The following is a 26,154-nucleotide window of genomic DNA, read 5'->3' on the forward strand; positions in this document are numbered from 1 at the left end:
TTAGTGTATTTCATGCTTATTCATAACATTATTGCATATAATATATTGAAGTTTGTCATTTTGTATAAAAAAAAATTTATTAATTCTTAAGTTTGTACTTTTTTATTTTGTTCAAAGTGCAAAATCAAGCGGAAGTCTACTGTATTTATGAAATGGTTTATGTTTTAAAGTTATTAGTAGTTTTATTTTGACCTAAATAGTTTTGTAGTTTATATTTGTCGTTTTACATTACACTTATAGCATAGTTTTTATATAGCATAGTGATTAAAACATTTGTTTGAAAGACATTTATTTGACAGATTTCTGTTATTACTTGTTTAATCTGTATAAACTAAAAAAAAACTTTATAACCATTTAAGTTTTTATTTCAAAAAGGATTTTTTTTGGTTTTAAAAGAGTATAGATTTGAGGTCTCTATTTGAAATGACTTCAAGTTTTTCATGTAAAAGGTTCTTAAACTCAATTTTATTTTCTAACTTGATTATATTATTGTTAAAAAATATATACTTAAGGAATTTTAAACTATTAATTCAACGGTTTTTTTTTGTTTTATCTTATTTCAAAATATATTAGCAATTAGAATGTGTTGTTAATTTTAATAGTTCAACATTAGCTTTTAATTTTTCATTATTTTCCTTTGTTAAACTATTATAGGCTAACAGCTAGAAAGAATTTTTTTAAGTAGCATTAAATACGCCATTAAAAAGACTGCTACTGTTACAAAACAAAATTTTAACCTAATAAAAAGTTTTTTTTTATTTGATTTATTTTCTGTTCACAGAACTAATTGTAACATTTGATTTTCTTAAGTTAAGAAAAATAAGTTGTTAGAATTAAGGTTTATATTCCTAAATGTTATACCAAGTCAAATACTATTTCATGGTGTTCTACTACGAAACGTATAGTTTAAAAAGTTTAAAATTAAATTTTTAACTTTACAACTAACTCGCTTATAATATATCTTAGCATAAAAGTTAATAATTTTACTGCATTAACTGAAGCTGTTGATGAAACCACTTTTTAAGTGAGATAATCAACCAGTCGGTAAAACTTCCTCAAACTAGATCAGAAATTATATTTTAATATTTATTTTATTATGTGTAAAATTCACTGTTCATTCTTTTATAGTTTTTTAATCTCTGGAATAGTAATTTTAGAATATTCCTTTTTATAAAATAATTTAAGTATTTTTTGCGGCTTAAATAAATTACTTAGTATTAACTTCTAAATGTCCGAATTTCGTAATATGAGAGAGTATTATAATGCCTGGTTTTAGTTAAGTTTTCAGATGGGTAGCTTACGGTTCAGATCGAGTCAAATTTCGAACTGCTAAGTAACTTGAAAACTACTTGTGCAAAATAGATAAATTTAATTTTTTGATAATTAATATTTTGAAATACGCTTTCAATTTGATTTTCAGTTCACAATAGATTTTCCTAGATCACAATAATACTAAATCATTTTATAACAATTTTGTTCGAGTTTTTTAATATTCGTACATATTATTTTTTTTATTTAGGCAGCCCGCAATTAAATTTTTTAACGAGATGAAACTAAAAAAGATTTTTTAGTAAGTATGAACTGCTGACTACAAAAGTTTTCCACCACTGACCTAAAAGTTTCATTAGTTTCAAAACAATTCATATTTAAACAAGATTGATAACAAATTACACGAGGCTTTTAAATAATTAAGTATTTAAATACACTTTACTTGGCTTTAAAGAGAATAACTGTAAATTAATTTCTCAAGCCCTGTAAACTACTTTGAACACAGCCCAAAAGTGCGTTCTTAAGAAGTACCACACTAAATTACATTTCGAACACAACATTTTTGGCTAAAAAGTTTGTACTCAAGAGAAAAACTTCTTTGTAAAATCGTGGGGGGCGATTTTTTTTTCAAATTTCTGAAAAGGGGGCGATTAAGTTAATGAGTTTGGGAAACCCTGATTTAAACTCATGTTTAAAAAATCCTAAATATATTTTACAGCGTAAAATTAAGATGAACTTTGAATACCAAATCGATGAGACGTTAAGCGTATCACAAAATGTCGGAGGACTACGTCACGATGTTTCCTATTTTCCCGAAAACTTTTCCAGCATTGTACTATCAAAGGGTAAGGGGGAGCAAGCTAACTGTGCAATCAGTGTTTGTCAACCCTTTAGTTCAGCGTTAGCTTACCAGAATCATAACAGAAAGAGGAAAACAAACTGCAACGTGTTTCCGTGGAACTATGACGTAATGAGCGATCAAATACTCGAAAGCTGTTTAGCGTTCAAGCGCTTGCGTTCAACAGCGACAAAATGTTCCTCTGTGACTTCAACCGATCAGTCCATGAACAAGTCAGCTTTTGGAAATTTTCTTGCTACATTCGATTGTAATGACAGAGACAGATTATCAAACGACGCTTGCAATGATGATAATGCAAACTGCAACGGTAAATTCGAAGAGTCGAAAGAGGCTAGAAGTTATGATCAAAAAGAAAGAAACCAGGTTATATTAGTTTGTATCAATGTTCATCATTACAAGTGTTTTAGTTCACGGTGATAGTTTATAATTTTATTGATGGTATGACTTAACATATAGTGGTTGTTTTTAAATTATTTTTCTCAAAAAAGTTGTTTTAAATTCATTTTTAACCTTTTTGTTGTTCGTAGGTTTTGAAAAAATAGAGGAAGAGTAATTTATAGCATACAAGTTTAGGCTTACAATTTTTTTTATTTTGTTTTGTTTTATTTTTGCCGTTATACGTATATTCTTAAAGAAAAAATTTATGTTTACAAAAATTTAATAAAACTTATTTTAAATATAAGTCTAACGTTTGTATTGTATATAAACAATAACTTAAAATTCATGAATTTAAAGTATCTTGATAAAAAAAATGTCAACATATACATCGACTACTGAAAAATGTAATAATACAATTACGCATATTTCAAGTTATTCTCAGAACTTTAATTTAAAAAATAATGCTACGGTGTAAACCCTGTTTATTTTAATAGCAGACGAGTTCTAACAACAAACGCCATAGAACAAGATTTAGTGCTTTACAGTTAAAAGAACTAGAACGAAATTTTGCAACAACACATTACCCAGACATTTTTATGAGGGAAGAAATTGCTAAGAAAATTACATTGACCGAATCCAGAGTACAGGTTATATATAACTCTGTGGCACTGTTTTGGTTTAAACTGAGTGATTTTTTCATTTTAAATCATACTAAATTGAGTTATTAAAAAACAGTTAGAAAATGTTGTTTTGTTTTTAGTTAAAGTTGTAAATTTTATATACTTTAAAACGAAATTTTACGTAAAAGCATGATGTGCTTTAAATATAAAAAAACGTTTGTGTATAAATTTATTCGAGTTTTTTAAGATCATATAGGCCGTAACATGATCATAAAAAGTTATATTTTAATTAAAAGTTGTACAATTTAACAATTTTATTGAACTGTTTTATCTCATTTAAACTTTTTACGACACATTATAGTAATCTAAAAGGTTTTTATCTGAAAAAATACTTAAGCTTAAGTATTTTTTGTAGATTGATACAAGCTTCTAAGCTTATTTGTATCGTACATGATTTCCATAGTTTCGTTATAATTTAGAATTTTCTTATAAATAAGCCATAAATAACTATTGATCAGAGCCTTTTATTCTAGTACTACAATGTACCTACAGAATAAAAAGAGGAGCTTCTTAAAGTCAAATGTTTATTTACGCTGTCTGACGTTGACAAAAGCTTACTTAGCTTTAAACTTTTGCTGTGATTAATATCTGGGCAGAAAAATTACTTTTTTCACAACAATTTTGACATGAATGAGAGATTTTTATCGGACTTTATTGCTTTTGTTTAAATTTGTATTATACTATCGAAAAAGTATTTTTATTTTGGTGTGAAAGTTGAAATTGATGTTTGGTCTGTTTCCTATAATAACATTTCTTTTTTTTTTATACTTCAAGAAAAATTAAACAACAAATCATCTATTTCGTATACAAACTTTTTGTATAGATTCTAATTTTACTTCTTTATACTACTTACTACTCTGAAATATATCTTCTATAAATAAACGTTTCAAACTAATAGTTTGTACGTATGTACTAAAGATGAGGGAATTACTAAATTATTATTATTTTTTTGTTAAACTTATTTTCATCATCCCTTGCAAATTTTTCGCTAACATCTTTCTTCTGCAGTTGTAGAATACTAAATAACTATCGTATAAAAACTAACAAATCTGAGTACTTTTTATACAGGTTTAAAACTAATATATTGAGTTCACCATTAGTATATATAACTTTAAGATAAACTTAATCAATTAGGATTTTCTAAATGTTATTAAATCCATTCCTTAAATTCATACTCAATTTATACTGGGTTTAATCTAAAAATTGACATTTAAACGTAAAAGTTAAAACGAAAAATACTTGATAAGTTCTTTTTATAAAAAGTTAGACAATTATGTTTGATACTTAGTGTTAATAAAGTCAATGAGTTTTTATCCTTTTAATAAAACCAAAGTCGTACAAACAATCTCTTATACCGATAATTTAATTTTTTTTATAAAGTGTTTTTACCTTGTTTTCGATAAACCTACCTAGATAGTTATAAAAAAACGGTAAAAATCAACAATGGCTTTTTAATCATCACTTGTTTAAAAGCTAAACTAAACATTTACACCTGTAATATATAATATTTCTAATCATTTATTATTGAAAGTTGTATTGTTTACCAAGTCCTTATATTAAATTTTTGAGCCCTTTTTCTCATTATATTAACAATAAATTATATATTCAAAGTAAATAATAAGTTATATATTTTTAGTGCAATACTTAAAAGTATAAAAAGTAAAAAACAGCAGTATAACAAGTACAAATTGTTATTTTCTAAATTAAACTGAAATGAATTTCAATTTAAAAAACATTGTAAAAGTAATTTAAAATATTTACCATAAATACTTATAAGTAATTCGCATTCACAACTAATACAAAACTTGAGCGTTTGTTTACCTTAGTTATAAGGTATTTTCGGATTACCTATATCTAATACAATACAACAGGTTTGGTTTCAAAATCGCCGCGCAAAGTGGAAAAGACAGAAAAAATGCTCCAGAAACACCAAAACGCCAGAAAATTGCTGGTCAACCTCGATTTGCCAAGACTCAATCGTTGCTTTTTCGCAAACAGAAAACGCGTTCGTCGGCAGTGTGGAGAAAGGATTTTTCCATAACGAAACATTAGACTTGCACAGCAATTTCCAACATCACTTCGAAAACGCCAAGGGAGGTGAGAAGTTTTGTTTGTTTTGAAGGTGTCGGGTGCTAAAAGACTCATGATTAATTTGAGTGCGGAACAAAGGCTGCATAAAAGTATTTTGTGTGTTTTCCTTTTTCAGAAAATCATTAGCATCTATATATTTAATGTCTAATTGGTGTCAAACAGTTTTACAAACATTAACATAAAAAGCTTAAAAGGTTTTTTAATAGGTAAATAATAAATTTTAAACAAAACACTTTGTAGCTTTTTTATTGTTAAAACATTTTATTGTTAAAACATTAATTAAAGTAAATGTTATTAAACTACTATTTTTCTGAATGTTATTACTATAGCTGAAGAGTCCTACAGGACAAAACATTGTTCTAAAAAGAGTCCTTCAAAGTATTAGACTTTAAGTACATTACAAATAGTCATGAAATTCTTTTAATTACAATTCTAATTACAACTCTTGTACATATAAGAACTATAAATATTAGCTATATACATACTACAACTAAAATTTTGAAAAAATAATTAATAAGTAGTCATAATCGGAGTTTTACTATTTTATTTATTACAGCATACAGTTTAAATTTCAATGGTGATGGTTTTACAGAAGAATCAAAAGTTAAACAAAATACAGAATGTTTCAAACAACAGCAATACATTTTACGACACAATACTAACTAGGCGATGTGTTTGAGTTTAAAAGTTAAAAAACAAATAAATGTTTTACAATTTTTTTTAGTGTATTCATTTTTAAATGTTTATCAAAATAAACATAAGTTGTTATAAGTTTGAACTATAGCAAAAGCAAAATTGTTTTGAATTCTTAATTTTTTAGTATTTGGTTTTTATTTTTAGGTATAAGTTCTTCCTTATTACTTTAAATGAAGTATCAACACTGAGTATAAGGAGTTTTAAACATAATATAATTTTTAAAATGCATTAGAGAAAAGGCAATTACTATATAGCATAAAAACTTTGGTAGTCAAAGTATTAAATGTATGTTCCGCAAAACATCTCAAATTTTGTTTCTCTGAAAGTTTTTTATGTTTCCTGTGTCAGTTTAATTGTTTTAGAACTAAAGTTAAAACGTTAAAAAAAATTATTAACTGAAATATTTAAGTTTTTTGTGACCATAGATAAACTCAAACAGCATATGTCATTTTTCTGAGTATTTACAGTAGCTAAAACTAAAATAACATTTTAGGTTTTAATGTCATATTTTTCTTTCAAAATAGTTTAGTTTGTTTTTTTAACTAATAAAAAATTTATACAAAGTATTTGTTTTTACAGTCATGATTCAGTTTAAAACTATTTAATTTTTTTTTTCTTAAAAAAAAACTATGACTTGACAAAAAAGTATCTTAATAGTTTTAATAGTTAAAAAGTAATGTATTATAATTTTTGTTGTTAAAATACTTCAACTAGAACATAAAAGTTTTAATGTAACTAATCTATATTTTAGTACCAAAAATTTTACAACAAAAAAGTGGTTGTAGTTAAAATCAGTTTAACGAAAATCTCTAATAAACTATTATAAAGCGAGCATATAAAAATTTAAACTTCTTTCTATTCATCATTTCTGAGTGATAAAGTCTTCTTATAGTTTTCTTTAATTTTTTCTTTTTCCAACTCTTTTTATGTTAACAAGTTCAAACTCCATGAAAAGGTCCGAACTTGGCGGGATCGTGTCAATTAAACAACAGTTAAGGAATTGAAGCAAAAATTTTAAAACTATATTAGTATTATAAATAGCTAAGCTAATAACCCTAATTGCTTTATAAATTCGTTGTTTTTTTGTTTGCTATAGTTTATATTTGTTTGTACTATAATACAACAAATTTAAACTTCAAATCGATTAAATATGTTATGACTTAATACCTATTTACTAGTTTGATGATTATTTTTATCAATGAGCCTGTTTTTATAATAAAAAATGTTTTTATACTACTAAACTTGTTATAACTTACCACCTCAACAACTGTTATAGACAATTACTAAATAAACTTGCTTTTGTTAATACTTGATTAGTTACTTAAACTAAATATAATGTACTAGACAGTCATAAAATATTATCGCTAGATATTTTAAATAAAGTACGAAGATAAAATTATAAAAATTTACAAAAGGATATTCCCATGCTTCGAATCCAAACTTTCCATACGCTTTCTTCGAATCAATCTTAAAGAAACTTACTTCACTTAGTTTCATAGAAATAGCGGCTTCGTCGAAACCTATCAAAATTATACTAACTTACATAACTGCATTTGTCAACCAAAACTGTAATAAGTTAAAAAATGATAAACATATTTTTAATTATTTGCATTTAACTTAAGGTGATTTTATTGAGAAAGTTTCATAATCTTACATAGTCTTAGGATTCAGAAGTTTGATAAACCAAAAAACTTACAGTTAAAAAAAAGCATTTTTATTTAAAACTAAGAACTTGTAAACTTTTTTTTTAAATACTGTTATATATAATTACTTTTGTTATTATTTTATATACTATTTGATACCTTTGATAACTTGCTTTTCCTCAACTTTAAAGGAAAATTTTCTTTGTCCTAGCTCATGTGTATCCCAAAACTTCCTACGTGGATTAGAGTCAATGTACCCCACACAGTGCAGGCTTACCTGAAACAAAAACTTTATTTAATATGAATTCGGGTATTTTTTTTAAAGAACGTTTTAAAATGTTTTTAAAACTTATACAGATATTAAAATTAATAAAATTTTACAAAAAAAGACAATAAACTACAACTACGTTTATACTAAACAGTTATAACATAACACCATTAATGATAAAAGTTATGTTTATTTTTTCAAAATAGTATTGTTGAAACTTGTTTAACTATTACAAAAATGTTGTAAACTCTTGTTTAAGAGTTCTTACTTTTATATTTTTCATGTAAAATGTAAGGATTTTTAAAGTTTTATGTTTTCTTTTTTTAATATAAACTATTTAAAAATTTAAAGAAAAAGTTAAAAGTATCAAAACTTAGATAAAAATAACAATAAACTCAGTCTATTAAATAAAAAACCTTTCAAAATGCTGTTTTTTTTTACTTTTGTTTTTGATAATTCCAAATGTTATTAAAAAAACAATAATTTAAACAAGATAAGTTTTGTCCGTTGTTAAAAACAGTTAACCATAGTTAACGTTTTTTTTTTTATAAAATATAACTAAAGACGCAAAAAGATGTTTTGTAGACAAAGTTTGTTGTATTGTATTTACTTAACCTGGTCGCCTTTTTTTGGATGTCGTCCAACACCTTTTTTCACCATCCTTTTCCACACCCCTTCGGAAATTTGACTAAATCTATTTATTTTCTTTCGTTTAGAACTTTAACATTAAATGTTTAAAAAAATCAAGTTTGAAAGTTCTATATTTTCAAAACTATGCACAAAAGCTAAAATATACTAAATTGTCACTTTGATACCTTTTAGTTTATGTAGTTTAAACGAAATGACAAATTTATTATTCAAAATATAGCAATGGTCTAATAAAGTTTCATTTTACTTGTTATCTTAAAACATTACTTAATAAGGCAATAAGTAAACTACCGGCTTAAAAAATATTTAAGGTTATCTATAAATACTTTTGACACAAACCAAGTTAGAATTGTAATTTTTATAAATAAATAAAGTATTTACCAATGAAGTTTAAAACATTAAGTTCAGAACTGAAAAATTTTTACGAAATATCCAAACGTATCATCAAATGATGAGTTTTATAAGCGAACTTTTCTTTAAAATAAAAAATATTTTGACTGTCAATCTATCTATATATTTGTTGTTGACGTAGCTTTATTATTAAACGATAAAAAAAGTTTTTAAGTATTATAATTCAAATATAAATGGGTTCATACACAGCATTATCATGTTTTTATAAATAGAAACTTATTTGTTGTCCATTAGCTGTAAAGTTATCATCATTAAATGATAAGTACATAAAGATTACCACTTATAAGATTTTCACTTAATTTAAGATATTTAATAGTAAAAATGGTAATTATTATCTAGCTTATCAAAGTCGCAAAGTCTGGATTGAAACGACACAGACAGAAAATACCAAGGCAATATTTTAAGGTTCCATGTTTATCTTAGGATTATTTTACTAAGAGAACAATTGATTAAACAAAAATGAAGTAAGTTGCTATGGTCCTATAATTTCCATATACTACAGAAGTATACTGATAATTACTTTAGTTTAAGAATCGTTATTGAGTATTTTAATCGGCTTCTAAGTGCATTAATCCAATCAAGACTGTAAACTAGACTGCAGTTGTTATTGTTTTATAAGACTTTAGATTATTATTAGAAATTTAACTTAGTAACTTTATATTTCTTTTGTGTGTATAGTTGTAGACACTTGATAGCACTAGATAGATAATGTTATTTCTTGTTGAAGCAAATAAGTTATGACTTCAAAGAACTTTTTCATTTTTGGAGTTTATAACAAGTTGATACGTCTGAGTGTATTACTCTAAGCTATGGATAGGCAACTTTTTTATTCGGTGAACCAAAACTACCAAAAAACTCTTTTGCAGGACGTATAATTTTGAAAATTTTATTATAAAATTTTTAATACTAAAGTGAAACTTACAATGAAACAATCATTTTATTAGCACTACTTAATACTAAAAAATCAATTTAAAAGCACAACTTAAATCATTTTGTAAGCTCATATTTAGACGATTTGCATAAACTTTTCTTAATTATACAAAATTCTAAAAAGAGGGCCAGAGATTTATATTGTTGGCTGAATTTGGCCTGCAGGTACTCTACTCTAAGCAATTTTTTATTATCTAAAACTTGTTTATATTTTCACATTAACTCAATCTCCATTAAATGGTTTACTTGGATTCTATTTACTTTGTCTTTCTTAATAAAATAGTGTTAAGTGTCGATTTTTTTAATGCAGTTTATTAGCTTAAGGTTGTATAAGTAAATAAGTGGAGTGTTGCTCGATGACCGATAGGTCTTTTGATCATACTTTTGAGCGTAAATTTCATTATCGTGTTCAATTAACTACTTTCTGTTGTCTAACACTTTAGAATTCGCTTATATGTTAGAAAACTAAATTTATTCTATGAAAACAAATAAATAACTTATCAAAAATCGTAGTTTATTAATCAAACAAAAGTGTTCTAGCATCACTAAAAAAAATTAGAAAAATGTGTACATATGTAGTGTCAAAAAAAAAAGTGTCTTAAAATACTGAAATAGTATAAAGAGTAAGATAAAAAAATTAAATTATTAAAAAGTTTTAAAAAATATTTTAAACAGCTATTTAAGTAGGCCTATCATGTTATAAAGTTCTAGATTAAGTCATATTGTTGTCAATATACAAAAGTCTGTTTTATGTGCTTAGAAAAAAGTAAAATGTTTGAAAAACAATTAATTTATTTTAGAGTTTTTCTGATGTATTTTATTTGTTTTTTTACGTAAGTATGTAATGCAAATTTACTAAATCAAAGCTTTATTTTTTTTCAAAAAAGAAGTTTCAACTTTATCGTTACAATAAAATTATATGAATCTAATGGAAAACATTTAAAACTTAAAGAAGCTAGTTTTACATATTTGTCTAATAATAGTAGTAAGGTAAAGGCTGCTTAAAAAACATATTAAATAAAGATTTAAAATAAAGCTTACAGGATTGCAGTAAAAATAGAAATATGCCTAATTAGAGATGATTACATGTATAAGTCGTGAACTTTAGTGTAAAGATGTTAATACTACGATAGTTACAAAGTTTATTTGTAATTAAACAATAAGAAATAGAACAGCTCAAAGGAAAGTAGCGTCTATATATAAATTAATCCAATATAGTTAGTTTGTATATTTAGTTCGGAACTAAAAAAGTTTAAATGTTTTTAAAATAACATTACGTTTTCAAAATAACATTACGCTTTTAAATGACCAAACAACTACTTTAAAATACAGTTACGATAAGTTTTTGCAACAAATATAATAATATATTACATTTCATCGTTAAGTGTATAAACTTTATGATAAAAATTATTTTTTGTTACAAACTTTAAAAATTGTAGTCGTGTTGTTCATAAATTAGTGAAGCAATTTAAAATGGTAATATACTATTTATTGATTTAAATATAGCATTGTATAAATATAAATTTATTGTACTCAAGTATGTTTATTTAAAAATATTTCGAACTATGTTTATCTCAAATATTTTTGTAATTTAGAAATTAAAGGTTGTGTTTGAAAATTAACTTAGATTAAGTTTAAATTTTGTTCATGTAAGTGTGTAGCTAGTGATATTTTAAGTCTTTTGAAAAAAAAAGAACTTACCAACCGGGATAAGACAGAAAATATATACACACTAATAGTTAGACTAGCTTTGAAAACTCTACAGTCTACAACAATTAGCTTCAGTTTTAAATTAGATATATATTAACAGTTAAATAGACTGCAAAAAACTGTTATTCTACTAAAATAATTGAACTTACATATCTCCTTCTTTTTCTTCTTCTTCTTCATCTTCTTCTTCTTCGTCATCTTCATCTTCTTCTTCCTCTTCACCATCCAGTTTCTTATTTTCATTAACTTCCTTCACAAATTGAGCTATGTAAGATTTTTTCCTGTTGACTAATCGACCTTCTTTGTGTTTTGGAATCACCTATATAGTGTTATTTAAATATTATAATAAAAATATTTACTGGATTTTTTTAATATTTTAGAAATTAAGTAAGAAAAAGTATAACCTTTAAGATTTATATAGTATAACAACTGAAGTAAAACTATAATTTAGTTATATAGCTTCATTCAGTATATTTTTTTGTAAATTGTAATTAATTATTAATAGTTGTACTTTCTGTTCAGAAAATGCTGAAGCTTTATACTTTTTGTGATTTTTTTTTATTTAATTAAACATTTATAAGGTAGATAGAATATAAAAAAAGTTATCATAAGTTTTGTTTAAATTGCAAACAGTTTAATTTAAAAGTAAAACAAATAATTTAAACAAATAAAAAGTCCAAAATACATTGGAAAGCTGAAAAAAAAAACTTATTCAAGTTAAAATACAAACAAAACCTTTTTAAGTTCCACAATAGCTTCGTGATCAGTATCTTCTTTTTTTAAATCTTCATTTACTTTTTTATTACTCGAGGTAACAGTTTCGATATCATTGGTTAAAAATTCGTCAGTTTTAAATTCGACATGTTCAATGTCAATTTCGTTTTCATATTTATCAACTTTTGCCTCATTACTTTTTACTTTTTCGGTCTTAGCTGCTACATCATCGTCGTTATTTTCATTAGAAGTCTCTTCAACTTTTTCCTGTGGTGACCAGGCAAAAAAGTTTTCTGTTTCAACAACTGAACTTCCTTGTTCTATTTTATCTGAACTTTCTTGTTTTAATTTATCTGAACTTTTTTGTTCTTTTTTATCTGAACTTACTTGTTCTACTTTATCTGAACATTTTTGTTCGTTTTTATCTGAACTTTCTTGTTCTATTTTGTTTGAAGTTTCTTGTTCTATTTTGTTTGAATTTTCTTGTCCTACTTTATCTGAACATACTTGTTCTACATTATCTGAACTTTCTTGTTCTACTTTATGTGAACTTTCTTGTTCTATTTTATCTGAACTTACTTGTTCTACTTTATCTGAACTATCTTGTTTTAATTTATGTGAACTTTCTTGTTTTACTTTATCTGAAATTTCTTTGTTGTTTTCTTGTTTTTCTATCAATTCAATTTTGTTTGTTTTAAAAGAATCGTGCAAGTTTTCTGAATTTTGAGTTCTTTCACTTGATAATGAATTTTTAGCGTCTGATGCTTTTACTTCTTGTGTTTTTGTTACAGAAGATTTTTTCGCTACTTTTTTATCGTCTATAGCTTCTAATTCATTTATATATTCCTCATTAACATCGACCTTAGTTGTAGAAATGTCATCAGTTTTTTCAATCTTAGTAATTTCTTTTTGGACTTCTATGCTTTTTAGGTCTTCTTTTTTGTTTTCACTAACAACTTTGTTCAATTCTAGTTCTTCAAAACTTTGATCGAACTCTATAAATTTAAACTTATAAAGTATTAGCATTATTACTGTTTTTTCACAACTCGTTATATAAATACTTATCAATAACAAAAGTTTAGATGCTAACTTGCACATTATATATTGTGATCTTTTGAAAAGAAAATAGTACCAAGTATTAATCAACAGTTTACTACTAAATTAGTTAAATTACTAATCAGTTAAATATTAAAATGTTAACATAAATAAACGACAAAGTTGTTTTGTTGATATAAAAAGTGTAAGTCATTCGTGTAATGTTCATCAAATCACTTTTTTTGAGTTAAATAAAAAAAAATTAAATTCTTAAAGTTAAAATAAGTTTACACTTAAATAATTTGTGTTTGTTTTAATCTAGTTGGTATTTATAGTTATTGAAAACTTTATTAATACCTCAATCTAGTATTGTTTATAACTTGTTTTTGTTTTTAACTTTAAATTCAGTGAAAAAATCAAAAAGTGTAGTAATTAAACGAAAACAGATAAAATAGTACTTTAAAAAAATACAATCCTAGTTATTCTTTAGAAATAAAGAAAAGTTTGTTCTTAAAATCTGTACTAAAATAAGGCTAATTTGTTAAATTTATAAAAAAATATTTTTTTGTTTAATATTCATTTTACAAGCCTTTTTTGGTAGTTTATTATTTTGAAGAAAAGTAAAATATTTTTTCTGACTTATTGTGACGCTTAATTGTATTTTTAGATAGTTTTACGTAGTAATTTAATTACCAAATATTTTTACTTCCTTCTTTTAAGTAGACTTAAAAGCCAGTGTAAAGATTTAAATATGTGTCAATTATAAAACTAGGTTAATATTCAAGGTTAGTTTTATCTTTGATATAGTGTCACTTTAAATACTAACTTCGGTTGTTTTAACCAGACAATAGAAAAGTAATACATTGAGCAACAGTTTAATGTTTGAAGCTTTAATCAGACATTAAAGTAAAAGCCTGTTATAGGTTTTTATGCACTTAACTTGTTTAGTTTAACACTAGAACAGAAACTTTGTTTATTTTCATCAGCTTGTGTTTAAACCCCACAAAAACTTACACTAATTTAAACTTTTTTATCAGGTACATAAAACAGTTATCATTGTTTTGTAGGTAACACTAAACAATGATTGTTATACATTAGAATTATTAGTTGCACAGTACTGAAAATAACAAAATCATAGATAAATACAATCAGATTGGTTATGTTTTAACACAAGCAAATTGAAAAAAAAGACAATACAAAACAAACTTTTGCGTTAAATAAATTACTTAAATACAGAAATTTACTTAAAGACAACTAATATTCAAAAACTTTATTTAAAGTCATATCCTAAGCTGTTTAAATAAAAAAAACAACTGAACAGACAGTATAAAAATTCAAAATCGTCGTTAAGTAAAGCGACCAATGTTTACATAAAAGTCTAAAAGCTTTTTTTTTTGGTTTTACTTTTTATGTTTTGCATACTAAACGGTAAAATATAGAAATTACACCTCTATTTTTCATTCTTTCTCGAACAAAAAACCTTGTTTATAGAATACGCAGGACAAAACATTTAAATTCTGTATTTACATGTAAATATAATTTTAGCTCATTATTGGCCTTTGTTGTAAAAACTATATATCTTTGTAAATAAAGCATAAGTTGTTTCAAATGTTTTAGCTGATAGCCTATTCATTTTTTTTTTGCAAAAAAGCCATTTGTTATAATTTGTTTTAAATCGTGACTACTTTAGATTTAGATTATGTTTTTAAATGGCTAGAAAAATTAAAGTAAACCTAATTTCATTTATTCCAATATAATTAATAGCTTTTTACATAATTTATACTGTTATTGAAAAAGATAAGCTAGTTATTGTTATAATTGATAAACTATTGAAAATTAATATTAAAATGAAAACTTTTAGTAAGTTTTCGACTGCTTAATTTCTATTGTTTTCAAAACAACAGTTATTTAAAATCTTAATATATTATATCTTTTTAAAACTATTTTTTGCCTTTTTTAAAATTATTTACTTAAAGTAAAAGTCTTTATACAACCTTTTTCGATAGGTTCTTGAAAAATTTCTTCTTTAGGCAAAAGATCGGACGGTTGGTCTAAAAAGGAGAGCTCATCTTTTAGCGTTATACTCCTACATTTATGAATATGTAAAACTAAGTAAAATTAGACTTGAAGTTTCAAAGTGTTTTTAATATAAAACTTTTAATGCACTAAAGTATTTATTTTGTTAAACTTTTATAACTATTGTTCGCAAAAACAAAAACTAGATTGTATTACATTAAACAACTTTTAAAACTATTCTATTTTAAGCTAAATGTTACAACCCTAATTTTGGTTTTTTTATTGCAAACGTTAAAACATAGTTTGAAACTTTTAGTCGACTTATATTAAAAATAATCTTTAATTAAATACAGCTTATCAAATAAGTAGTTTGGTAAAAGAAATAAACTAATAAAAAAAAGTTTATGCATTTAGAAAATTCTTTCAAGTGCATTCACTAAAAAAACTATATCAGTATAGATGTAACATACTATTTAAAATATTCTGTTTAAGTATTTCATTTAACATCATATCTACTTCAAAAATTGACCAGCCTGCTTTGTGCAACCTTTAAATTTAATTGACTACCAAAGCAATAGTCTAGTATCTAAATACAATGCAACGTTTATACAAACTTTCTCGACATCTTAAATCAAAAAAAGTTTAAAAGTACGAAAGAAAGCAAGAAGTAAAAATTGATCTTTAGTTTGACTTGTTGTTTAAAACACTAATAATTGTAATATTTAAATTCACTGAAAGAATTTAAGTAGAAAAATTATTTTGTTTACAATAAAATGTCAAAAAAATATAAATTTATCTTAGTTTTAATTAAAGATAACTTTTTTAGCTGGAGATAGTAGTTTTGTTTATGAATAACTTTATAAATATCATGTAAAAAAAACGAAAAAAAAAAACATTTAATGACTAAATGACTATATAATAAATATATAAAAATACATTGCTAGTTAAAGAAAAGCAAAATTGTTTTAAAATTTTGAAAAAATCAGATTTAATAAATTGTAAAAAATAAAATATAAAATTTTTTAAAATTTATTAGTTAAAAAGAAAACTACTGCAAATAAGATCTTAGTTCGAAGCAAACTATTTAAAAATACTGTACAACAATAAAAGTGTGCATATTAAAGAATATATTTGCTTTATAAAAAACTATCCATTTATTATAAAAACATAACTTATGAATTAAATTCATTTGAGAATGTATTTAAGATTTTTTACATTACAATGAAAATAAATGTTTTAGAAAGTAATTCAAAGCTTTAATGCTAAACAAAAAATATATACTACAACATCTACAGTTAATCTCTATCATAAACAAAACAATAGTTTAAAGTCTTTTTTTAATAACTAAAGATTTTAAGTTAGTCTTTTAAGACCGAATTACGTTGTATGTTATTGGTATCAATGACAAATACTTAAGCAGTATTTGTTTTTAGCACCCTTTCTAACTAAGTTCTATTTTCTCACTTTTGCCCGTTTGGTTGCTTGTTCACTACAACATATGCAATTACAATCATAACTAAGGCAAAAAAATACAGAAGGAAACTAGTGTCTGTTTTGGTGTTTGAGTTACTATTTCGTCGTTTAATTTCTTCTCTGTTTTTAAAATAGTTTTACTAGTTAGTTTGCATAATAAAGTCTTGAAAGAATAAGTATACTATTTCTCCTCTAGTACTTGAGATCTCTTTATTTGTTTTCTGAAAATCAAAGCATGAAACATAGTTTTATTAAGTCAAATTCGAGTAAAAAATCTAGTATGTAGGAGAATATATACTTATTATTAAAAATTTTACAATTGTAAAACTCTACAATTGAACAACTGACTTAAGAAGCTACTGCTTAATTTATTTTACAGTTGCTTTGTTTAATTAAACAGTTAATTTGTATTAACAATCATTGTATGTTATTAAACTTTTTTGAACTTTAAATATTCATCATTGTTTTACCTATGCAAATTAGTAACTAGAAATGCAAAAAAACGTATATCATCTAAACTAAATGCATTAAATTTGTAATATACAAAATCGATTAAAATTATTCGTTATGTAAAATTAAGTATATATAAAACAAATATAAAAAACTTTTCAAACTTCATAAAAACTAAAAAAATGGTTATTACAACAAGTACGTATGAAAAAAAAAACTACAAAAAAAAAAGTGGCACTATTTGAATTAGATTTAGATAAGGTATATTTAAGAAAAAAGTCTTGTTTTAAAACTTAAAATCAGCTATTGGTTTAATAAATTCGTTTTAAAGGCTTAAATAACACATCATTACTGATTTCTTTTTCATAATTTGAAAACGAAATAATACCGATGTTAAATGCTATGAAGCTTTAAAAATTGACTACAAAATTTTTCATATAAACTTGCTAATAATCATTTTTTTTCAAAGAAAACAATCTTACTTTCTTTTAGGTTTGTCTAAACTTCTACTTGTATCTGTTCTTCTCAAAGTTTTTGTAACTGGACGGTCTGTGAAAGTTGCTTTCTCAAAAGCAGATCTACTGCCTCTCTTTCTAGTTTTAGCCATTTGATTTCTAAACGATTTAAATAAATATATATTTTATTTTTGTACAATAATGATTAAATTGGTTGAAATTGTGAAATAGATTTAAAAAGTGATAAACTCTCAACTTTTTTAAATTTCGAACAACTTTTGAAGCACTTTTTAAGTGGCTCTTGTTTTATAAACACGTCGGCAGAATAAATCAATTTGGTGAATTTCAAATAAAAACGTTAGCTATGTTTATTTGAATTGAGCAAACTAAAATGTGTGATTAAACTACAACTCAAGTTTAATTTTTTTCTCTAGCAAAAACAAACGCTTTTAATTAAATTGTGTTTTAGCTAATAAAACAATTCTGCTAGTTTAGCATTAGTTTTTATAATAATTTTTTGATATTAAAATAATAATATTAAATCATACAATCCGGTAACAAAATACAATTTTAATTTTACTATAAACGTTCTAAATTTAAAACTAAGGTAATTTCAATAAACTGAATTTGTTTCAACTTAAACTCAAAGGTTATTAACACAAACCTTTTAGCAATAGCAACGGGCATGGTATAAAAGTTTAGTAAATTTGTTCAACTTCGTTCTTTGGCTAGATTCTTCGTGTGTCCTTATCTGTTTTTTACAGCTTGTAAATGATATTGTCGCGATGTAATGAGCAAAACAGTTATTAGTGACATTTTATACTTTACAGTTTCATCACGTGATGCATTGAAACTAAAAACGTGCGAGTAAGGAAAAATCAACTAAGCCTTTGGGACTTATCAGTTTTGCGTCATAAGTTAGCATCAATGAAGCTTGATTATTGCTTTCATGTAAACAAAAAGTAGATTAAAAAAAACTCATCTTTAGACAAAAAATAGTTAACAAGTATTCAATTAAACATCATCAATACTTTAAAATAAACTTTTAACAATTTTAAAACATCGGACACAAATTAAGTAAGGAAAAAAAAAACTTTTTTTAATATTTTATTTTCAATACTTTTACGAATAAAAAAAACAAATATTTTTAAATTCATTATTCCTTATTCTTTAAATCATCAAACTTATTTTTTTTAATTATACTTTTATGGATAGTTTAGTAAAATACAACTAGTTATTTAAAAATATATTTAATTTCGCCAAAATTTCAAGTTTTTTGTAAATTTTGAAAATTAATTCTAAAATTAAATAAAATCTCAAAACCTTAAAAACATTTATTTACTTTATAAGTCAATTAATTTTTTACCTCTTTTAAAACGTACCGAAACTTAGTGAAACACTTTTTATTGTTAAGAATACCACAGAAAAATAATTATAGTCTAAGCTCTTTATACTGAACGATTTTATTATTCATCAAATCAGTATTTAACAAAAAACATGTTAAGAATTTTTTTTGTAAATTAATACTACGTAAACAGATTACTAAAACATAAATAAATTACTCCAATATTTTTTATTAAACATAAAAACACTCTACATACTTTATTTTTCAAAAAATGTTTTTGTATTTAAAGTAAAAAGGTCAATAAAAAAATTACACTATAGTGTTAAGAATTATTTAGTATGTTTCAATCATATCACATCTTTTTTAAGAAAAAAATCTTAAAAGTTTGTCATTTAGATCGTCTACTAATTAAAATTTGTTTTAATTTCTTTTAGATTATAGTTTTGAAATTTATCAAAACTATAAAAAATTTACAAAAATTACGAGTATACAAGTCAGATTTTTATGAGTAACTAGTTAAATATACACAATTACTTAAGTATGACATTCTACATTAAAACAAACGCTTATTTAATATTTAAAAATATTTATTTATATTTATTTTTAGAATTCTGACAACGTTGCTTACGAGTACATTAGGTTTAAAAAGTTTTTTTTTAACAAATATCTATATATCAAAAACTTATTTAGTATAAGTTTTTTATCTTTAATATAATATTAAAGGGGTTATTTTATAATTCAAATTTTTTTTAGTTTTATGACGTCTATTTAGAATTAAACATAATTTCTAAGGGCTATGACTTACTTTAGTTTTTATGATTGAAATTACTGGTCGAGGTCGTGAAAAAACCTGGTAACTATAAAAAACATTTTTATTGGTATTTATTCACAAAAATATTACTTTTAACGATCTGGGAGCTTTTCTTTTAATTTATGATATCACTTATCTATACTTTTTATTTTTTGTTGAATAATAAATTTTTGTATTTTAGTACCATTTTAATAGTCTTAGGAAACTTCAAATCTACTAAATTTTAATGCAAACAATTTGTTGCAATGTAATTTTTTTCTATTAAGAAAAATAACCTTGAAACTAATTTAAAATATAATTACAGCTTATAACAATGATATTTCAATAATCTGGAAACAGTAATTGTTTCCTTTGATTAAATTAATCGTGATATTTAATTGCAGAAAGTTCAAAAGTTAAACTTTTTGCATTTCATCACTTCGTATAATAATAGAATTTTTTAAGACTAAGTCATATAAGTACAATTTATAAAAATTAAAAGTAAGCGGCATATTTTTTAATTTTTTGTATGACAGACAACACCACTATCTTGCTCAAAAATATTATTTAACAAGTATTCAGTTTATAGTTTAAAATATATAGATGTAATCATTTGTATGAATTATAAAAAAATTAGTTTGCCAAACGGGGTATTTAGTGGTACTTAAACTAGAAATCAAGCGTTGTTTAAGTTACAAAAATTATCATCTTAATTTATACATTTCATAGGTAATATACATGTCGAGATGTTAAATGTGACTTTGTAAACGAATTAATTAAAAAAGACAACTACTTTTTGTTAATAAAACATTTGTGATGGTGATCAATCGTTACTTAATTAAATCTAATTGTTTTACTACAGTTTAAAGTGCTTTTAACGCCTTCTTAATTGACTATTGTCACATGCTTTGCTCTTAAGAAAAAGAAAAATTCTCAGTTAAGGTTATAAATATGTAATTTGTTAGTTGTTAAACTCTCTTTAACTTAAAGTTATACAAAGTGATCCAATAATTTATTTGTAGATCCGAACATTTCTATGAGATAATTTTGTGACAATACTAAAAATGTTATAAACGATTAAAAACATATTTTTATATTAAACCTGTTTTTTTTTTTATTCAATTGCATTTACATCACTATAAAGCTCCTGACAAACAGTTTCAAAGTAAACATACTAAGGGCAATTTTTTTTATAAAAAACATGTAAAGCTATTACTAGTAAATAAAGTGTAAGAAAAAACAATTTTTGAAACTATACTTAAAAAAAATTGCCGTGATTAATGTTTTAGTCTTAAGTTCTTATTTCAAACCAAACTAATACATGTTGAAAATTTTTAGAAGTAGTAAGTTAACAAAACATTCATGTGAAAAAAGTAAGAAAATAATTTAGTCTATCAAGGAAATGATGTCACAGCTTTATTTGAAATAATTTTAAAGGAAAGTTCCACCCATCTGAAAACACCATTTAAAATTAAAATTTTGATAATTTTTGATAGCAATTATTCAATGACTTCATTTATTTTTATTTAACTTATAATCATCTTGCATTACTGTATACTTGTAGTTTATTTGTACTTATAAAAATATATTTATAAGTTTTCTTGGTTTACAGCATTTAAGTTCAGTTTTAGTTTTTTGTTGTAAACCAAACTATTTTAGTGTTTAAGTTATAAATGAATTTTTTATGATGTAATTAATGTTAAAAGTAGTACTTTTTTGTTTTGCTTATACTAAAAAGAACTAACAAAAAAGTATTTTCAACTAGTTTTATAAATTACGTTGCTCAGTAAACAGTTGAATCAAACATGCTTTATTCTCAGTATCTTTAAAAACCAGTTTAATTCGTATAAACTTATTAATACAGACTAATTCATTTTAACTAGTTTTAGTATTCTTGGTTTTAACAAAACTCTTTATTTTACTCTAACGCTTGAGTTTAAGTAAAACAAATATTTTGCTATTAGGTAGATTATTTGCCACGTTTAAATGAGATAGAAAACTGATAACTTCTTTTTATCTTGAATTTATAGAAAATTTTACAGATGAGAAGATGTTAATTTAAGTACATCTAGAAACTTTCAATATGATAATACTTGTGAATAAAAAAACATTTTCATTTTATAAACATAATTGAATTTACACTATTTAATCATTGTTGAAAAAAGTGAGTGAATGAAAATCATACTAAGGGTATTTACAAAAATAAAGTTTAAACTTTTTATAATGTAGCTACATTTATTAGATTTAGTTGACGCAACAAAAGTGAAGTAATGTTTTCAAAAGAAAAACTAGCTGTTATTATGTCAATATTTTGTATCACATCTATAAAAAATGTTTGGGTAAGGTTGTTAATTATGATTTTAAATTCTTCGATGTAAATAATAAAGTAAACTTTTTAAGGCTGACGCTTACTGTGCTACGAATTTTGGATTTCAACACTGCTACGGTTAGAAAATTTTATTTTATTTAAACTTCAACTTCGTGCTAAAATTCAAAAACAAATTATCTAAGTTTAACTTATATTGAATCATTTTTAATTTTTTGTTTTAGCTTTTATAACTCGTCTTTTATATAAAAACCACAAATACTGTCTTGCTAATTAATATGAACTGAGATAGCTATGTAACTTATTTTTATTACTAGTTTTACATGATTATAATGATTTCATCCGGAATCAATTAAATTTTGATAGAACTGTTGATCTGTTTTACTTTGCGGTGGGCTTGTCTTAATCATTAAACGATTGACTGCTCGTTAATACGCATTTTACGAGAAGAAACTAAAAACAAATCTGCTAAATTAGAAATGATATTTGAAAGCTTAAGGCCACAGCTTTTAGGTACTTCTGCATAATTTATTTTTTTATAATGTTATTTAACACTTTACAACAGGAATAACTGCATATTGTTGCGATACGACAGATGGGTGTTGTTACTATACATATTACACTAGATGGTGTAAGTTTACCAGAAAATATTTGGTTTTAACTAAGTATTGTTACTTTATGTTTTCAATATAAATAAAGTTAAAAAAAAAAGTTAAAACGGAACTTAGTGGGTAATATTTAATCAGCTCAGCACACAATTAAGTTAAAACATAAAATTAATAAATTAATGTAAGTAATGATCACTTATTTTCGTATCTTATAAATACCTTATTTGGTTATTTAGGTAAAAATATTTTCCAAGCGGTAACCACCATATAGTTTGTATACATACAAAACACGTAAAACTTAAATTATAAAAAACACATTATTTAAATTTAAGGTTCTAATTTAGTCCAATTTTTTTTTATTGGTACAACTTTAATGAGTTTAGGGTTTTGGACTCCATTTTCAGTTGTATTTGTCTTAACTATTTGTTTGATGTTGAAGTTTTGTTGTAACTATGAGCACCAAGACAAAAATGAAGAAAGGGTAATAATCAACAACCACAAAAATCGACTTGGTGTAAACAATTTAAACGAGGTAAAAACCTATTTTTAAACAGTTGCGTAGTTTTAAATATATTTAAAATATGCTTTTTTAATTTCTAAATAATTGTTCAAGTAATTTTTTAAAACTAATACAGTGAATAAACCAACAGTTTTTTTTTAACTTGTTTTGTAAGAATGATTTCAAGAGAAAAAAAAAATTACAGTTTTATTTCTGCAAATTATAAGCGGTATAAATTGAAAACAATATAAAGCAACTTATACCATATCGTATACACATTTTTATGATTGAAAAATGTTTTAGTCTTCAACTAGTACTAATTAATTTTTATATAATCTAAATATTTTTGCATCAGTATATAAAACACACTTATGTTTACTATTCGCCCAAGTTCTAGGTGTTATACTGTTGAGTGTTAACTAGCTAGCATAAAATTTATATTTTTTGTTATTTTATTAATGCAAATAACTTTACTTTCTTTATTCTTTTCCATTTTTATAATTATTTTTCTCTAAAAGTTTTGTATGAATACTAGTTAAAAGTTTTATAATAAATCTGACTTAAATTAAAGCTTAACTCTTTTTCCTAATTATTAGCATCGAAACTGATCTACATGGTGAAAAATGTATTTTTTAACAGCCTAAAACTCCATCATACAGTGCCGCAATGAATCAATACTAAAAGATAACTAAGAAGAATGAACTCTTTTAAATTTTCTATGCATTTTTTTATGTGTATTCTATAATAATTGCTATAAACCTTTTCTTTACCAATTTATGTTTGAAAACATTTAGTTCAGAAATTAAACAAATAATAAGAAAAAGTTTGTTTATGAAATTTAAAATATTAATCAGATAGAATCAGCAAATTTAGTTGTACCCTTACGAAAACTACCTGCAGCCAATCCAAAGTTGAGATAAAAACGTTTATTTTAAAACATTTTCTTTTTATTAAACTTTGTATATATAAAAATATCGTGCAGCGAACATAGTTTAAAAGTGTATAATCAAAATTTTAACGAAATTTTATAACAGTTTTCAAAAGTAAGTTTTTTTTAAATGTACTTAACATTAGAAATTGAAAAATTCTGTAAAAACGTTTTCTCCTGTTGAAGGATTTTTTCAGTTTAGTGTTTTGTTTAAGTTATTTTTTACGCTTAAAGAGCTTTTTATTTTATGTTCTGTTTATATTCTTGAAAGTGTATCAAACTCTTGTATTCTAGCTTAATTCCATCTTTTGTAAGATAAAAATACTTTGTTTTCCTCTTTTTTAAGTTGCAGTTTCTCTGTAAATAACGAGCCATCTTAACATAAATATTTCTGATTGCAACAACTTCGTATGTTTCTTTGCAACTTTTAAGATAAGTATGATTAATAAACTATTTTAGATTTTTTTTTCAATAATAAAACCTATATAATCACTCTATTGTACTTTATAAAATTATAGATACAATAACTATAATAATAAAACTGTACATAGAACTTATTTAACTGATTATGTTAATATTATATATTGTTTATTGAACGATAAAAAAAGCGCTCAAAAAGTTTTGTCTAAGGACCTGGTGTACAAAGGAACCTTTCGGTTATCGAGTCGTACACCACAGTAATGAACTGTTTTCATTCTAAATCGTAACAAATGACAGGCTTCAAAATAAAAATAATTTAATAATCTTACTAAATTAGTAGTTTTATAAAAAAAAAACGTTTATATTAATCTAAAGCAGGGTTTTCCCAGGGGAGAGCGATATCACCTTTATTTTGGTTGTTTTGGGGGGCATTAAATGTACAAGTACTGATAATCTTTTATATTTTGACATAAGAGTGAAACATTGATTTGTTTGTAATAATCTGGGAAAATAAATGCAATTGTTTATACTAAACATTTTTAAATTAAATTAAACTTTTTTTTGCAATTTCATACGACACAGTTATAGTTTCTTTTTTCAAAATAAAGATAACTTGTTTAAAAACCTGACAAGCGAAAAGTTTTAAACAAAAGCTTAAAAAAAAACAATTTGCTCTAATAAAATATTTTTAAGTAAAAACAAAAACGTTCAAGGTCGATAAATCATCAAACATATCCGAAATTTGCGGATAATAACAATTATTAGTAGAGTTTTATTACGATAAATTTTATTGAGCGTGCTTATATTTTTGGAAGTAAGTAATAGGTTTTTTACATAAAAGCTAAAAAAAAAAATTTTTGACGGAAACAAAAATTGAATAAGCGTATATGCTTAATCAAAAATCGTTATTTCTGAAGCTCAAAAGTAATTATTTTGTAGAAACACTTTAACCTACAAGCACAACATTAGAAGCATTTATTAAGATGTTATTGATTTTCATCAATTGTTAACGCTTTTGTTTTATAACGGAAGTGTGAAATTATTAAAAAGAATTTTATTATTACGTGATACCAGTTTTTAGAATTACAGTGCTTCCGTTAGACTTTTTGAAAGACATAACAAAAAAACGCTTTTTTTTTGTTATTTCCAAAAGAGTATTTAAGCAGAAGATTTAAGAATTCATACATAACTTGATATTCTTGATCAAGGCGATATTAAACAATGAACAAAGTAGTATACTATTTTTTGTTGAAAGTTATTGTAACTTTGCAACTAACAAAGTCGCATCCAATTGAAGAACCGTCTTCATGGAAGCATTACCCATGCAGTGTTTCATGTGGAGGTGGTGTCATGAAGGTTGAAAAAATGTGTGAACCTGGAAGTACTTGTAACAGCCAAACTAAAACCATTGAATGCAATGTCGAACCTTGCAAGCAAGACGGTAGATAGAATTGTTTTTATTTTATGTAATTTTTTTGAAAACATAAACAAGTTCAAATTAAATAAATTTAG

The 26,154-nt window shown here is 24.2% G+C and overlaps 2 protein-coding genes across 3 annotated transcripts; one reads left to right on the plus strand and one right to left on the minus strand.

The window, feature by feature from the left end:
* Window positions 1–5,817: 5,817 nt before the first annotated feature.
* LOC145829172 (uncharacterized) lies at window positions 5,818–19,939 on the minus strand. Of its 2 annotated transcripts, XM_082936895.1 has the most exons (11): window positions 19,877–19,939; window positions 18,391–18,477; window positions 17,754–17,885; window positions 16,813–16,941; window positions 15,327–15,418; window positions 12,319–13,292; window positions 11,733–11,902; window positions 8,500–8,578; window positions 7,776–7,893; window positions 7,394–7,493; window positions 5,818–6,947 (listed from the first exon to the last, which is right to left on the minus strand). In XM_082936895.1, exons 2-11 carry the CDS (start codon window positions 18,411–18,413, stop codon window positions 6,872–6,874), a joined length of 1,893 nt encoding a protein of 630 aa, XP_082793021.1. In that variant the 5' UTR covers window positions 18,414–18,477; window positions 19,877–19,939; the 3' UTR covers window positions 5,818–6,871. The 2 variants fall into 2 exon arrangements, with proteins under 2 accessions (XP_082793021.1, XP_082793020.1); XM_082936894.1 differs by lacking the exon at window positions 5,818–6,947 and having other exon boundaries at window positions 6,974–7,493.
* Window positions 19,940–22,089: 2,150 nt separating this feature from the next.
* On the plus strand, window positions 22,090–24,520 carry LOC145829917 (uncharacterized). Its single transcript, XM_082937793.1, has 5 exons — window positions 22,090–22,200; window positions 22,262–22,307; window positions 22,753–22,818; window positions 23,179–23,327; window positions 23,934–24,520. Exons 1-5 carry the CDS (start codon window positions 22,132–22,134, stop codon window positions 23,973–23,975), a joined length of 372 nt encoding a protein of 123 aa, XP_082793919.1. The 5' UTR covers window positions 22,090–22,131; the 3' UTR covers window positions 23,976–24,520.
* The last annotated feature ends 1,634 nt before the right edge of the window (window positions 24,521–26,154 follow it).

This window comes from Thalia democratica, chromosome 2 (assembly GCF_965202585.1).
Source record: "Thalia democratica chromosome 2, ktThaDemo2.hap1.1, whole genome shotgun sequence".
Classification (NCBI taxonomy): domain Eukaryota; kingdom Metazoa; phylum Chordata; class Thaliacea; order Salpida; family Salpidae; genus Thalia; species Thalia democratica.